The 17,977-nt window shown below is 38.0% G+C and overlaps 1 protein-coding gene across 1 annotated transcript in view; it reads left to right on the forward strand.

The window, feature by feature from the left end:
• The first annotated feature begins 292 nt into the window (after window positions 1–292).
• The window catches only part of SEMA3E (semaphorin 3E), a 232,641-nt gene continuing 214,956 nt past the window's right edge, over window positions 293–17,977 (forward strand). Inside the window, exon 1 of the mRNA XM_084785189.1 lies at window positions 293–1,022. Within this exon, the coding sequence (XP_084641315.1) occupies window positions 908–1,022 (115 nt within the window). The 5' untranslated portion in view covers window positions 293–907. The remainder of the gene's footprint in view (window positions 1,023–17,977) is intronic.

The following is a 17,977-nucleotide window of genomic DNA, read 5'->3' on the forward strand; positions in this document are numbered from 1 at the left end:
AAAAAAACCAAAAAAAACAAAAAACAAACAAACAAACAAAAAAACCTTAAACTGTGAACAAAATTATGTGGAAATTCAGCCTTCAATTTAACTTGGCTCCTGGATAGCTCCAGAAGATTTAAAAAGTGGATTAATTCAAAGATCACCGTTGGTGAGTGAGGATTTAAAAGCCTTTCCGAGGCCACGTCCCAGCCTTTCACATTCTTAAATAATCAGAGTATTATGCAGGTTTTCCTGGCCCCGCCCCGTCAGGGTGAGGACCTGTCTTCCTAGCCCGGCGGGCGGGTCAGAGCCGGGGAGATGCAGCGGGGCACGTGGGCTGGAGACACTTCCTAGAAACGCGCGCGGGCTCAACCCTGCCTGAACTTTCCTGTAAACAGAGCGCTGACAGGCGGCATCCCGCTGGGTGGATCCCGCGCTCCTGGAGCAAGTGGCACTTCTTGCTTTTAATTAGCAAGAGGAGAGGCGAATAAGAACTAGCTGCTTGGCAAGTCAGTGCAGGAGGCTGACTTCTGGGAGGCTTGGGGGAAAAGCTAGGGGAGGCTGCTGGTCTGCTCCGGCTGTTTTCTCAATGAATAGCCTGCGGGGAGACTGAAGCCAGCCACAGCCTCCTCCTCACTCCGCGGCTGGGTGACGGCGACAGCTCCAGACCGGACCTGGCTCCCAAGCCGCGCTCCTTGGAATGCCCTCTTGCTCCGCGCTTTTAAACCACCGGTCCCGAGAAAAGAAAGGCTTTGCGGATCCAAATATTGCCCGGCAAATGACACTTGGGAATGGTATTTTCTGATGACAGCCCCTTCTGTTTGTGACAAAGCCTGTCGCCCGCAGTTGCCACTGGAGAGAAGTCCTAAGTAAAACTCAATCTTGAGTAAGGCTGCTAGGGGCTAGTGGAGAGCCAGCACGCACCATGTCACCGGCCGGACGCGTCCTCACCTGGCTGCTCTGTGGTCACCTGCTGGAGCTCTGGACCCCAGGTCACACCGCGGACCCCTCCTACCCAAGGCTGCGCCTGTCACATAAAGGTAGGTTACCTTTCCCTATCCTTTTGTTAGGAAAATGCCCAAATGGAAAGTCACTTAACACAGGTCCATAACCCTCCCAAGACCTCAGAAGTGCACCTGAAACGTATTGCAAAACTCACCCCGGATTGTAAGCACCTCGAGTTAACATATCGTACCTCATCTGGAAAAAGTGTTAAATTAAATCGCATGCCAACTTGGAGGTGTTATTTTTGCCCTAGAAAGATCAGATATTATTCTTGAGAAGTTCACTCACCGCTGTGCAGAACTGAGAAGGGGGGGGGGGAAGACACAGTTGCTAAGAGCTGGAAAGGCTGGATCCACTAAATGAGCAGTAGGTATTGAAATTCCACCACTTGCATTATGGGAGGTATGTGGTACAGGCTTTAAAAGCCGAGGTACACTTTATTTGTTGTTGGGTGTTTTGTTTGTTTTCTTTTTAATGAGATTGAGTGGAGGAGAAAAAAAAATTCCTGAGGGGGAAAAATGATATCACCATATAATTAAAATGACTAACAAATAATACAAATTAGCCTTCACACTGAGTTGGTTATTAGAATATTTTAATGTGTAGCAAAATAAAGTAGGTTATTGGCAAAAATGGTAAATTGACATAATTATAAAATATTAGTATGCACTAACCGTTTCCTTTAAGTGTACATTCATCTTGTTTTTATTAGAAGTCTAGCAGTGTTTATTTTACTCTGCACTAAGGTCTTACACAGCTACATCATATTCATAAATAAATGATCAAAAGATAGGTTTTGCATCAGGAGCGGACAAAACCCATCATGAGTCCTCCTGTCACCAAACAAGGAACAGAACCATTTTAAGAGGAAGTGATTTTGTTGACTTAGGAGGAATTTGGAATACACTTATTGGGGATGGAATATTCATTATTACCACCAATTAAGACAGAGAACAGATGCAATAATAAGGATTACGTAAGAGCCATTTATTTTTTTCCAACGGAATAAGCTTTTAAATGGTCTCTCACTATGGAAAGAACAAAACATGTATTTTAAAATACAAGATAGACTATTTAGCAGAAGATAGAAACAGAAGGTCTGAGTTTTGTATGACATAACTGGTCTTTTGTCTTCCTATTGGGCAGCAGGAAATGTAAGGGTGACTAGAAGTTTTTCATTTTAATACTTAAAATTATGGGTATATTATTGATTTAAGTAATGTTCTTGTTGCCTTATGCATTGGGTACCAAAAATTTATTAAATACATAAACACACTGCATTCGTAACCTATTTAAAATGGTGCATTAGCACATGGCTATTGATGTAGGAGATATATTATGATAGGTATCAGAGTCTCTATTTATAAGAAGTTATAACTAAATATATCAAAGTGCACAGTTTGATGGGATGGGATATGAAAAAAATTATTATAAATTGATTCTGTTTTTTCATAAGTGGTATTTATCTTATTTTTCCTAATTTCTTTTTCTGAGCATGCATTGTTGCTACATATGAAACCTATTACTTTTCTTACTGATTTTTATGAGAGAAAAATGAAATCCCAAAATTCACAGGGAAATGAATGGACTTGGAAAGTCTGCTGTTACGTGAGGTGAGCCAAACTCATGCAGAAGACACTACCTACTCTTCTTGATATGTGGGATGCTGTCTATAATGTGCGCTGTGTACATGTAAACAGGGAGCAAGTGTAACTAACCATAGGTGGAGTATAACATGCAGAATGAGGACCAAGGAAGGGTCATAATCGGTGATGAGGAAGGACGGAATGCAGGCAAAAGGACGCATGAGTCACGGGAGGGATATAAAGCTAGGTGTTTTCCCCTTCAGGTTTCAACTTTGCCACAGTTTTTCTTTTCTTTTTTGTTTTTTTCCTCTCTTTTCTTTTCTTTCTTTTCTTTTTTTATTTTTGTAGTGGATAACTGAGTAAAAATATGGAGCAAAAGGAAGGCAAGTGGATAGGCTGTTAGTTTTGACAGGCTACTATTCTGTTTGCCTTCTATTAACCTTCATACCTCACATGTACTTGGCTTTTCATAGCTCACTGTCAGTATGTTTTCCAAACTGCCTCGTTTGATTTTGAACTGGACAGCTTATAATTTGGTCACTTGTAACAAAATTACATGGTACAGTCATCTCGTTTTAATATTCTTTTTTATCAAACTCATCTTCAAGATGTCTGTGTTAATCAGAGTAATAAACGTAACTGATTTTATGAGCTGTGTCATATGTTGTCAGGAGGATCTGCAAGCATTTGTGTGTAGCCGACTGAAAACTCTCACAGGATTTCTTTTTGGCATTTTTTTTTTCACCTTTTATTGGGACTGGCTAAACAGACACTTTTCTGATGATAATTTTATACAAAGATAATGTAGCTATATCTGCAAATAAAATGTTCTTACTTGTGCAATTTAGTTAGGAACGTCAGCTAGGAGATCACACCAGAGAGGCAACCTGAGGCAACAAATGCTTGCTGTCTCACAGGTCCCCCAGTGACAGAGCAAGCACACGTGGCCCACCTAGCACCGATGGAACCATTCTCCACACTCTGGAATCCACTAGCCTTTTCAAGAGTCTTCAAATATTAGGAGTCATGCATTGCAGGTTAATCTTCTGAAGTATTGAATGGTGACAGTAATGTTGGTTTTTCAGTAGCAAGAGGATTTAAGTGATTAATGTTACCAATGGAGGTTCAGACTTTGAAAGTAAGATAGATGGGTCTATGAGACACAGCAGCTCTGTGCTGCTGTTTCGCCGCACATAGGAGAGTAACCCAGTCAGATCCCCGAGAGGTGCCCTGCTGTATTCATCCATCACACATCTCAAAGTTGTGGTCTATACCATGTGGGAGAAGAGCAGTCATTTTTCTTTTACTCTCCACTTCCAAGATCAGAGAATTAAAAAAAAAATTCTTTTTCTGAGGAGGACATTTAACTGTCATATACAGAACTTGAGGTAATTTATATAAAAATGTGTTCATAAAATTGCCTAGAGACCCAGTGATCCTTTTATTTGCCTTCTGCTCTTCTCTACTGGGAAAGGCCTATTCTTAAATAGACCCTTGCAGAAGGAAGCTACTAAGTAAAAGGAAGATATGGGCTAGAGAGCATAGTCTAACTTATTCCCAAGTATTCACCTGTGATGGCGTACTACTCACTCCTTTCTTCTTCTTCCTGTCTCAATGCATCTTATTATTAAAATATGTTGTCAACTTGGGGCAAGTAGAGTACCCAAAAAGACAAGGAATCTGTTATTCAGAAAATATGTGTACCTCCTGATGAATTTGATAAGAACAATTAAGTTTCATTAACAAATATTTTTTAAAAATTAGGTGGGGCTAGAGAGACAGGTCAGTTGTTAAGTGCACTATCTGCTCTTCCAGAGGTCTTGAGTTCAATTCCCAGCAACCACATGGTGGCTCACAACCATCTATAATGTAATCTGATCCCCTCTTCTGGAGTGCAGGTTGACATGCAGATAGAGTATTCATACACACAAAATAAATAAATCTTTTTTAAAAAATTAAGTGGCATAATGCTATCTCACACAAAATTTCGAGTCAAGATTTGAGTTGATACTGACTGTAAAAGAACTTAAAAATTCAAGAGTATTCATCCCTCGCATGCATTATTGTTGTTTATTCCAGCTAAAGACAATAATATTGGTGGGATTAATAAGGAATGAGCTTTCTGTTCATTGAGTCTCCTTAAGTAATCTTTGTGATCCTCAAGAAGGAGCAGCTGAGAAGAACGAGGAGGAGGAGGAGGCCTGATGAACAGAGCTGCTCCATGTTGATATCTGTTCCTTCCTCATCTGTCATCATCCTGCATTAATGAGGTTACTGGGAAAGCAAAAATAGCCTTCTTGATAATGGAGTTGAGAGAAGGAAAAAAACCAAAAAACTAAATAGGTGAAGAAGCAATCACAGTAACTGGAGAAAAGTCTCAGTCAACTGAGACTCCAATCAAGAACAGTCACTCAAGTGAGCCTGGCAGAGAGGAATCCAAAGTCCCCATGTGGAAGGGCCACCACAAGAGACATAGAGGGGGAGGTAATCCCCCTCAGGAACAGTCATAGGGGAGGGGAATAAGGGGAAAATGGGAGGGAGGGAAGAACGGGAGGATACAAGGGAGGGGATAACCATTGAGATGTAACAAGAATAAATTAATAATAAAAAAAAAAAGAGAGACACAGCGTGGTTGCTTCAGCAACAGTGTTCTCCTAGGATGTTTGGGGGAAGAGGCAATTAAGTCAAGATAGGCTGACATTATAAGTGGAGATTTAAGCTTTGAATTGATACCCACACTCATAAAACTTGCTGCGGCAAGTGTTAATCAGTACATCTGTATTTAGACATCCAAACTGTTTACACCCAGATCCTCCCTAAGTCTGAGAGCTCAGGATTTGACATCAATAGCCTCTACTCCATGTCCTACTCTTGCTCATAATAATGGCACTTTGTGCTTCAGTGTGAAAAATACTGATTGCCATGGTCACTTTGTGGCATATTTCACAGAGGGTGAGGAGAATCTACTATCACAATACTCGCGAATATACTTTAATCTAAAATTGTGTATGTTATTAATATTTCTTTAAAACTATTGAGTTGGTTATTGTAGAAGGTAGCATGTTCTAAGACCAATAATTTTCTGTTTGTTTTTGTTTTTGTTTTGTTTTGTTTTGTTTTTTTGAGACACGGTTTCTCTGTGTAACAACCTTGGCTGACTTGGGCTGGCTTTGTAAACCAGGCTGGCCTCAAATTCACAGAGATCTACCTGCCTCTGCCTCCCTGCATGCTGGGATTAAAGATGTGTGCCACCACACCCAACTCTAATAACCCTTGAGAATGGTAGGCATTTAGATATGAACAAGTGTTAAAATAGTGCTACTATATACGGAAGCATTTGGTTTAACTAATATAAAAATGTGATGGTTGATCCTCATGAACCACTCATTCTAAATACTACCTTTGGCCCTTAGTTATGACAATTTAGAAGATCATTATTCCATCTTCATTTTCAACATTTCTTAGCTAATATTAGCTCCGATTACTACAAAGGTTGACATGTCACATTTTAAAATTCTTTACATTTATAAAACCAGGGCACTAAAATACAACCTTAAGAAAAGCTTTGTATGACCGTCCTGGAGACTTATTTTCTATCATTAGCAAATAAAAATTAAAAGAAGGTCATAAATTAAGCTGTTATTTCATGGTTCTACTCAGAGTTTTTATTTCAGCCACTACCTGGGCATTATCAGTAGTGACATTAGTCACATGTCTCTGGGTGTTAATAAATAAAAATTGGTCATAAGGCATGATTCATAATCACAGTAGTTAAATAGGACTCCGGAGCAAACATTAACCTACATGCCAGATTCTACTAGGGTGTGTTGGGGTGAGAATTAAATGATGGTTTTATTAACTAACAGTTTATGTTAAGACATCAACGTGGAACAAAATGTGAAGAATTCGTTTTGTTGAGTTGGGCTTACAAAAAAGGCTCTCTGTAAAGGAAGTCTATGGAAGGGTGTTACTTATTGACCTTAGATTTTTATATTGACTGGATGCTACATGTACATGATATCAGTACATCTTACATACAAAAGTTTCTCAGTCAATCTGTGAGTCCTTCAGTTTTTATGTGCATATTGAAGATCACAATAGAAAAACAAATATTCCTTCTTATAGACTATAAGGGGTTGAGGTTCAGGGTTAGAAAAAGCCATGAAGGAGTTTATAAATGAAATAGATGATCATTTATGTGTGCACAATCATTTAAAAACCCTTATGAGGGCAATATTCTCGATATAAAATATGATCTATACCTGCTTTGTTTTGTTTTGTTTTTTGAGACTGGGTTTCTCTGTGTAGCCCTTGGCTGTCCTGGACTTGCTTTGTAGACCAGAATGGCCTGATCTACAGCGATCTGTCTGCCTCTGCCTCCCGAGTGCTGGGATTACAGGAGTGCACCACCTCACCCAGCTGTATCTGCTCTTGATTAATAAATATAGACAATAAAATCATGATGCCATAATGAAATACTCTTTTAAAAGTTTGTTCTGCCAAATTGTTTTCTCACTAGTCATGCTGTATTTGTCACTTAACCTCAGAGTATTTCATAGAAGGATCTTTCTATTTCTTTTTCTCTTTCTTTCTGAGATGAGATCACTTCTCAATTTCAGGCTTCAATTCTGTGTTCACAGAATAAACCACCAAGCTACAAAAGCAGTTGTTACTGGGAAAAATTGCTAACAGTCTGTTGAGTCAGTTTTGTGTCGTTATTGATAACTAAATGGTTCATCACTGAGATTTCTCGATAGGAAATTGTGTAACGATTTTACTCCATAATCTTAAACCAATCTGTGGTTCTGTAGAGGAATTTAGTGATCAACGGGAAACCGGAATCCGGAAATGCACTCTGCGTGCATGCATACCCCTTCAGACACTGTCACTGCAGTGTTAAGGTGGCCCTATCGATTTAGTTTCAAGTTTAGTTCAAGACAAAACAGTGCTGAAGTGAAATCACTCATAATATCATCTAAGGGTGCACAGTGAAGACTTAGATTACCTTCCTAGCTCCAGGACCACGGTGTACCTAGTTCTCACCCAACGCTCCAGAATACTCAATAAATTATGTAAGAAAATGGTTGGTTATGTTAGAAATAGTTTCCTGTATTAGCACGGAATTTGAAACATAAAAGAAATATCAATGTCTTTAGATAGTCCTTAAATATAAGCAAGCATTATTCTCTGTATACATCATAAAGGTGACAATACTCTTATAGGTGAGATATTTTTAACTTGTAGTGAAAAAATTGTGAATGACATATTTAAGCCAAAGGCTGCTGTTTCTGCTATTAAGAGAACATTTTATTTTACGACCAATAATTTCAACAACTGATATCTCTTTTGGTTTGAGTACTTGCCTTCCTATGTGAGCTTGTGGTGGTCAAGGCAACTGCTTATTCAACAACATTTCTGTTTATTGGAGAGCTATTGTGTATATCAAGACCTTTCCATCTGTATTCAGGGTGTTCTAACCTGGTAATCTTACCTTCCAATGACCCCTAAAAATACAAGAGAATCCAATGATATGCTTAAAAATTTTCAAACTGAAACATGAATTTCCACTTCTATAGCTGGTACCTAAATTCTCAGCTATCACTGCTCTCTGCCTCAGGCCTTAGCAGGGCAGAAATAGTAAACAACAAATACTTCAAACAGTACAAAACACTCACATTTTTATTTGGATGGCCTGGATGCCCCTAGTTTTTTGATGAAGCATGCCTATTTTAAATCTAGTTCCCTGGCTTGAGCAGGTAACTTCTGTTTTGTGACCATTAGTCTCCTCAGCTTTAAGGCAGTGTAGCATTTAATTTGCAGACTGTGAAGGATCGGGGAAGATGATACAAATTGATGAGGCACAACACTTTACCCTTAGGAACCTTTTCAAAAATGGCACCAGCGAACCAGAAGACACTGGAGAGCATCATCTATGTTGGGTTACCTTTTTAATTGTAAAAGTAATCGTAAGCAAACGCGTAGCTTCCAATTGAAAATTAGGGAAGGTACTCACCACAGGTTTTTGCTAAATGCAAGAGTTTTGAATAAAGCTGACTATGACTGCTGTAGGTGACTATAAATAGTAAAGGATGGTGGTGTCCCTTATAAATGACTATAGAATTACTTTGCTAATAAGTTAAAGGAAGTTGGAACTTTATCAGCTGCCACCTTGGAGAAAACAGATTAAATCCTAAAAATACTTAACCTAACAAAGGTAATTGTAGACCTGACATTGTAAAGCACAATAGAGCTGATATTACAAAAGCCAGACCACACTGAGCAACGTTAGTCTAAACAATGTCCGGTAGGCGGCTATCAGCCCAGCTTGTGTTGTTTGCTTTGAAAGTGAAAGAGAACCTTTTGCTCTGTCTTTCCTGGGACAAACAAGGTAAGATGGGTGGGACAGGACTGATGCCCTACACTTTGCTGCAATTCACTGAGTGCCCACTGCCACACAGAGCAAGGCTAACTTAACTCTCTTAGATGCTGATTTCCAAAGGTAAGCGTAATGGAGTGGGGTCAGAAATGTTTCAAGGAAACTGAGGCATCCTGAGAGATGCTTTATTGCTCCTTCAATAAAGGATACTTTAGAAGAGGGGCTTAGCCTCCCTTCCCCTTGGTGAGTGAAACAGCAGGGCACCAGGAAGTCCTTTGGAGGCACCTCTCCCTTTCCCATCTATGCACAATCCTTTTTTCTTTTTTTCTTTTGTCACATTGTTCCCTTGCTACCCAATGTGCACTTGGCATCATCTTTCTTCCAGTTCTTTTCCAAATAGAGATTCCTTCTCTTTTCCTGAATTTATGCCCCCAAAATGAAAAACAAACAAACAAACAAACAAACAAAACAAAAGCAAAAAAAAAAAAACCCAAGAAAACAAAAACAAAAAACCCAAATAGCAACAACAAAAACCCCCCCACACAAAACAACATGCAGTGGATGAAACCTATTCCTCAGTTTATCTTCAAACTTCATTATATTTTTGTTATATAATTTGATAAACAGAAAGGGAGACCTTTAGAGAAAAAAATTACAATTATTACATACTCAAAATGTGCTGAAATTCATTTTATAATGAACTATACACTGTACAGCCAGGAGTTGAATCTCCTTTCTCTAGCCTGCTTTTCAGGGTGGTAGCTGGTGCTCAAAGGCACCAGGAGTTTAAGGCAGGGAGAGTGGAGGGCACGCAAGACTAGGATAGAAGGATGAGGAAGCTGGGAATGGACGTAGTCTGTAGCTGTGCTTGAGTTAGGTGAAAGACAGACTAATCAATGCAAACCTACCAACTTCTATGCTCTCAGTGGTTTGCACTTGAGCTTGAGAAAACCAGAACTGAAAGAGGGTCTAGTTATAGGTTGTTGTAGGGGCACAGCATCTCTACGAAATAGTCACGCTGGTGGTCTCGGGTAGCCATAGCCCCACAGCCAGATGGAACAGCAGCAAAGATCGTGAGAAGAAAAGAGGAGGAGAAGAGCAGTCGCTGTGCATGCTGACACATCTTCCCCTGGAAATGAGGGAAGTGAAGAGGGCTTTAAACTCTGGGTTCAAAACATACTGTAGATCAAAAGGCCAAAACAAAATGTGTTCACAACGTCGCCCCCAGCGGTTTACTGCTCCTGATTGCTCGTTTCCTGAGTGAAGAGTTTACTGTGGACCACGTGCTGTCTCAGAGCCCTTCCACGCCCCTTCAAATTTCACAAACGCAAAGACTCCTTTATTCTCCTGATAGACCTCCCTGGGTGTCTGATTTCTCCAGATTCTTTAAAAACCACAGGCCTGGGAGATGTGTGCTATAGTGGCAAATGTACAGATTAACAATTTTAAATGTCCAGATTTGAATCCACTGTGTACCTTGTTTATACTTCATTATTCTTGTAAATCACTGAACTCTGAAGTCACTTTCGTCAGTTAAAAAAAAGCTAATGAAAAGGTTCTTTCTCATGGATTATTACAGAAAAAATGTACCACAACAGAGAACTATCACTTGAAATAATGATGTTTATAATGTTCCTTAGATTATAGAATTGTTTTTAAGTTCCTTCAAGTCAAGGGGAAATTTTTTTTTTGTGATGCAGTCATATAGGGAATAAAATTACCTATTTGAATAATTTTTGAAACCTGCAGTTATGGAGTGGGTGTTTACTATCTACTGAATTTCAAACAATTAGTTTTAGCTGGCTTCCACATTATGGTCATATAAAGACCAACTTCATTTAAGGCTACGGCTATGTATACAGTATCTTTTTCTTTTCTTTTCTTTTCTTTCGTTCGTTCTTTCTTTCTTTGTTTCTTTGTTTCTTTCTTTTTTTCTTTTGTGAACATGCTTTCTCTATGTAACAGCACTGGCTGTCCTGGAACTCGCTCTGTAGACTAGAACTCAGAGAGCTGCACCAGCCTCTGCCACCTGAGTGCTGGGATCATATGTGTGAGACACCATGCCCAGCTAGCATATCAATGTCCAAATTATAGGCTTGCTCTTGATCAATACACTTATAGATACTGAGCTATAGTACTCTTCCTTGATTATTTCTAATTAAACATGATGTATATGCACTTATTGACTGTTTAGCATATAAACATGTTTTAGTTATTACTGATGTTGTGAATTGGGTCACATATTGCTTTCTTAAGTTCATAAGTTTGGTCCTTTTTGGGGAGGCAGTCTGTGAAATTCCAGAACATGTGCATCTCACAAAGGTAAGTTTCCTTGGACCAATGATAGAACAATGTCACCACTATTTTATCCCTGTGCTTGGAATCTTGATCTCTCACCTTGGGAATTTAGAAGGTTTTAGCTATTCAAAGAGATGGATTCATTCAACAATGCCTTATTCTGTGAATAATTGTTGAGCTTTATCAATGATTTACAGACTAAGCATGTGGCTAAGATTTTAGAATGTAAGAAAACAGTTTTATGAATATAAACGATATGCTGGATGGGATCCTGGTGGTAGAAAAGGTTTATCAGGTAAAAACTATGGAAACCAAAGTACAGTATGAATTTTAGCTAATAATTATACATCAATGTTGAATCATTAGTTGTGGTAATGTCATCATTAGGCAAGCTGTTAATAAATGGAAAACTGGGTCTGAGGGATATGGGAACCTTCTGTATTAACTTCACACTCTTTCTGTGAACATAATAGTATTTTAAGATAATTATTCTCCCTCCCTCCCTCTCTCTCTCTCTCTCTCTCTCTCTCTCTCTCTCTCTCTCTCTCTCTCTCTCTCTCACACACACACACACACACTCTTACATCAAATTCTATTCCTAAAAGGACTAAGATGAATTTGTCAAGAGACTTACCATGATAAAGCAAGCCACTTTTGTGTATTAAATATTAAGATATGATCTAAGAAAACAATTTTTGATTGATAGAGGGGCTGGAGCTGAGTCTGGATGACTGGTTGGTGGTGGGCAAAAAGCCATGAGCCCAGCCATTTGTATCCTTTTTCTAACTCTAGCACCCTGCTCTGCTCCCACAGTCATCCCACTCCACTTAACGGCCCTGTCAGTGACATGAGCTACTAGATGTCATATGTTTACTACACACACTAGTATCACATATGTCATTTCCTCAGTTACCACCCCCCATAACATTTCTGTGTGAATTTGAGAAATTTTTATATTTATTTAGTATAAGCGATATATAGTTAATGAAAATTCAGGTAGAATTGGAAATAAAAAACCCAGAAATCTTTAGTAACATTTATTTACTTGTGTAGAAGTGTGTGGGCTTATGTGCCATGACCAGTGTTTGAGATCAGAGGACAAATATGGGGGCCAATTTCTCCTTCTATCATGTGCTCCTGGGGTGACTGTTGGCCACTTGTGCTCCTGCAGGAATCTTGCCTGTACACATCCTGACATTTTTGGTAGCAGTTTATATTGTTTATTTAGACTCTAATGAATGTTAGTTATGTAATATAGTTTATTACTTGTTGCAGTGCCTATGATATAATTGCTCTACATAACGGCATTAGTGTTAACTATATAGCTTTTTGGATGGATGCCATTTATAAACATGTTCATAACAGACATCCACAGAAGATGACATGGTTGGACTAGGGGACGCATTGATGACAGAAAACACAAGAAAATTCACCTTTTACGCCTTCTTCAAAAGGCATAGATGGCTTCAGGATTTCCATTTCAAAGTTATGGGAAAGACCCCAAAGTGCTCTAAAACAATCCAGAATACACTTGAAAGACAATGTTTGAGGTTTCCACAGAAGCAGTCTGAATACATGTGGGCTATTCACTGATTGCACCGCTGCTGCTCTGCTTCCGTTTGTTCCAGCCATGATTTCCCAATTCCAACACAACATCCTGTTGATTCCCACACTGAGGAACCCTGAAGAACCAGATACAAAGAAGCAATGAATGAAAACTGCTACCTCAGCACGGAAGAAGTCACTGAGAGAGAGGAGGACTTTGTTCAACACCTTGCTTTTGGAAGCATTGTCCTTCATGGACCAAAGCAAAGTGGGATTTTCCATTTTGTTTTGCTTTCATTTGATGCTCAACTTGTCCACGAGAGAGGTTATTATATACTTTATTTAATCACGCCATCTTCGGTTTATCATTCCAAAAATCTCTCTGTTAGAAAACAAGATAGGGAGAAGGAAAATCAATTGTTATGGTTGACCAGTATACCATTTTTCCCAAGCTAATAGCTGATAAATGTAACTCATTTCTCATCCAAATTTAAGAATTTAACACAATCTTCTAAGATTATATAAAATAATGTCACAAAATAGCTTTGTGCTTAATTCATCAAGGTAAACTAATGGATATAAACACTCAGAAAAGGTGGGCATTTTCACTGCCCTTTAAAGAGTAAAGGACATAGATGTGAAAATCATTTGATTTGTTCTAGAAACTAGATTACAAGATTTAAAAATTAAGCAATTAGATGATAGAACCACTTTACTTCTAAATGTGTGTGTGTGTGTGTGTGTGTGTGTGTGTGTGTGTGTGTGTGTGTGTGTGTGCAGGGGTGGTGTGGAGAGAATAATGGCTTTCTGTGGGTGACTATATGTATTTGTGCATGTGCAAGTGTAAGATGTTCATGGGGAGGCCAGAGGTCAACCTTGCTTTGTTCCTCAGGAGCCAGCTCCCTTGGCTTTTCAGACAGGGGCTGTTATAAGCCCAGACCTTGTATGTATCTAAAGTGGTTGGCTAGTGAATTGCAAGGTTCCTTTGGTCCCTGTCTCCTCTGCACAGGAATTACAAATTGAGACTCCACACCTGGCTTTTGTACCTCAGCTCTGCTGATTATACTCAGGTTCTGGTCCTTCAGGAGCAAGCTCCTATCTACTGATCTATCTTCTAAGTCTTAAGATGTATTTATATGTATGTATATACATATGTATGTTGAGAAAAGTAATACAAATTAAAAATGATTGTAAATAATTCTCTAATATTGATGATAATGTAACAGTTTTTTTTCCTCATCTCAGGGAAACTACAAAATCCATAAGCAACGACAGTGAAAATGAAAAAGAAAAAAAAACTTTTCAAAATTCACAACGTATATGTTATACATAGTTCTGGCTCAATGAATAGTGTAGGTTAAATACTTAAATTTGCTTAAAAGGAGTATCAAAACAGTCAGCAAGCTGTCAACTTAGGATGTTAATTAATACGAAATAATCATATTTACTCTAAGAAGAGCCACATCACTGATGCTTAAAATGTAAATTAAAAAGAAAATTAAATAAAAATTCACAAGTAAATGTTAAAAGTTTTACTTATCAGAATATTTAATAATATGTATCTTTGTATATTTTCACGAATATGGGAACTCAAAATATTTTCTTTTATTATGTTTAGAAAGAAAAGTGAAGGAAGGTATGAAACACTGGAATGGATTTCATAACTACTTAAAATATCAATTTCAATATTAATTTGTTAAAGTCATGAGAAACAAGTGTTTAAAATTCTATGACATTTAATATATTTAAAATAATTTTTATAACTTTCTACAGCAAAATTCAAGGAACTGTAGAAATAATAAAATATTGTTCAGTCACTTATAATTCCATTTAACAGAAAATAAATTTTATCTTCATTATTACTCTCTCAGAAAAAAACAATGGTTATGAATTCAGCATTGCTTTTGACAGATTTTCTTTTTGCCATTATTTTTTTCACTTACTCCCCAATATATATACCCACATTGAAGTCAGATATATATTTAGGATTGTCGATTTTTCATCTTTGAAGGGAAAGAAAGAGAATGATCTAAATGTTAAGAATAAATGAATTTGGAAAATAATGAAAATGTGAAATAAACTGGTAAAATCTAAATCAATGTTTTTAGGCTAAAAAGGAAATGATTGTTTAGAAAGGCATCAGCTCCTTTATAGTGTTGTAAAACAAATACTTGGATTTTGTTATGTGCAGTTTTATTTGAGCGTACATAATTACCTTTACTAGACAACTACATTTCTGTATTAGTCAACATGTTGTTGTTCTGGGTTAGGAATGCTCTTTTGCCTTTTCCTGCTAATTTATTTCCACTGGATCCTTAGAACAGACCTTGGGGATGCTTACTGCTGAACAGCGATGTAGTGATCAGTAATGATAGAGGATTGCTATTGCTTTAGTTCTGTAATAGGTGGGGAAACTCTGGCTACCAAAGGCCAGCCTGGCTATGTTTCCTGAGAATGCCTTGTCAGTACTGACTGCAGTTTGCCATGTAACATCATTGTAGCATTGCCTGAGCCCACCCTCACCCCGCCTCGCACATTTCCATCACGCTGCTAGCCCCTGAAATTGCCCTTTGTCTTCACTGACTGCCTTCCTGCTTTACAAATAAGCCCAGCTGCTCCTGAAGCAGGTTGTTTGCCCGTACTTCCCCCCTCCCCCCTGCTCTCCAGGAGGATGGCAGCCAGAGTAAAGAATAACAGCTGGGATTGGCTTACTCTGGCATCCGAATAATTTGGGGTGGGTCCATTCCTAACTTTATTTCATTCAGTTTTATAATCTTTCTTCTGTTGATCATTACAGAACAGATAAGTGATATTTAAAATTTTTTTCTTTCATCTGCCTATGTCTTTATTATATCTGAAGGCTACTATTCAAGATAGGAAAATTGTTTCACTTTGCACATTGTTGTTTTTTGTCCCTATTTTTAAAGACTATTTAGAAAACAAATAAGGAAAAATTTATTAGTGTGATTTTTGTTTTTGTTTTTTTTTTTTAGACATAATAAACAGTGCTTGTTTCATTGGTTGGATAAGGATTAAATGAAAGAACTTTGTATGTCTTCAGATAGGGCTTGGCCTATAGTACTTGCTACATTGGTATTTGATAGGAAGGAAACAGAGAGCTGGGTTTGGAAGGGAGGGAAGGAGGGAGGAAAGCAGGGGGGACATGAAGAAGGAGGCAGGAAGGAGAGACCAATAGGAACCGCCAAACGGAAAACCTAATTGTACTTTGGCAATTAGAAGCAGAATGATACACTTAGTATTGTCTTTATCTACTTCAAAAGTAAAATAAAATGAAATCACAAGTGGGGAAAAAAAAGGCACTGGTTTAGGAAAGCTTTTATACTTTCATCCATGCTGGGAAAGTTTTCGAATGCAGTAATTACCTGGTTAAAGGCCAGTCTGCATAATAATCAGATCTGTGGCTTCTGAACAGTGGTCAGGTGGCCACACATCTGCCACGTAGCACAATTGCCTACACAATCTCCATTCTGATTTACTGGGTCTTTCTTTATTTCCTTTCATCTTAATTTTTCCTTTAATGCCTCTAGAATATGAGCCATGACGTATCAACAAATATTTGAAGTTTGTTGCTGTGTGTGGCCTTCTGTTGTAGGTGAATATTTACTTGTCTTTCCAGGGAGATCACAAAGACACCGCCCATGCTCTGATCATGTTCCTGTTTGCCAGTGTCCCTCTTCAAGTTTGGTTCCATAGTTCCTCATCCAGGGAGGCCTGCCTTGCTTCCGGGACATCATGCTTTTAAACACTTATTTATGAAGGCCATTAAGTTGACATTCCCCTCTTCCCCCAGATACGGTTTCTCAGTGTAGCCATGTCTCTCCTGGACTGCTTTGTAGACAAGGCTTGCCTGGAATTCATAGAGATCCACCTGCCTCTGCCTCCCCGAGTGCTGCTATGTACTGACATGTCTTATTTGTTAAATATGCTTTCTGTTCATCCACATTGAGATTGCTGTCAGGCCTTCGGAGAGTTTTGGATAGTCTCAGAGAAGCACAACCCTTTATTTTACATGTGTGGTTTCTTCATTGAAGTTAAGGAAAATCCTCTTCTGTTCTTGTCAATCTGTGTACATTTGTAGCATTGTCAGAAATCATGGTGCCCAAGGAAGGACATGAACTTCAGTGAGATATCCCTTCATTCAAATTGTATGCTTTGTTTAATTTGTTTAACATCTATTTCTACATTTATCTCCAGAAAGCCTAGTTAGAAATTACAGGACTTATATTAGTTATAAAAATACTTTTGACATTATTTTCTCTAATTTAAAATATATGGATTATGGGCTCTCTAAATACCAGTGTTTGGAAAGAGACAAGATATTTCTTTCATTGGATTATATTGCATATATGTGTTGGCTGTTATACAGTATGTAGACAAATAAATGCCACTACTTTTTTATGGATATTGTAAAATTATGTAATTATAGTTAATGAAATATGAATTTGAAATTAGTTAATAAGAAGACATGGAATCTTTCTTCATAGTTAAAATAAACAGGAAACTTAAAAATATCTGAAAATTTTCTATGTAAAAAAATCTGGAATGGTCACCACAACAGAATGGCAGAATTAAAATACCATCATAGCTGTGATTGCTTAATTTCCTAACTTTAATTTGCTGTCATTTTGTAGATTTGCCAGTCTCTCTGGGTATTCATAGCAAGTCTTGTGTTTTAAAAAAGAGGCATATGATTTTTTTTCAGGAAAAAATGTGTTTTTTTATTAACTCCTTGCATTTCAGAAGGAAGCTAAAAGAAAGCATTCTTAAGAATATTTTACATTTCTAAGGGACTGTTCATTTCTTCTAAATTAAAAAAAAAGTCTAATAAAATTTCCTTGTAGTTTTTTTTCAAGATTTATTTATTTATGTATACAGTACTCTGCCTGCATGTATGCCTACACACCAGAAGAGGACACCAGATCTCATTATAGATGGTTGTGAGCCATCATGTGGTTGACGAGAATTGAGCTCAAGACCTCTGGAAAAGCAACCAGTGCTCTTAACCTTTGAGCCAATGCTACAGCCCCTCCTTGTAGTTTTGATTCTTTTTTCTCTCATAATATTTGATTCACTAAATGCTGGGTTTCTACACTTTGCACCCAATTTTCCTTGTTTTACTATAAAGGAGAAAGGGCTACTCTGTGAATAGTCATACATCGTCATG

Source organism: Acomys minous (assembly GCF_964271855.1).
Source record: "Acomys minous genome assembly, chromosome: 6".
In the NCBI taxonomy this organism is placed as follows: Eukaryota; Metazoa; Chordata; class Mammalia; order Rodentia; family Muridae; genus Acomys; species Acomys minous.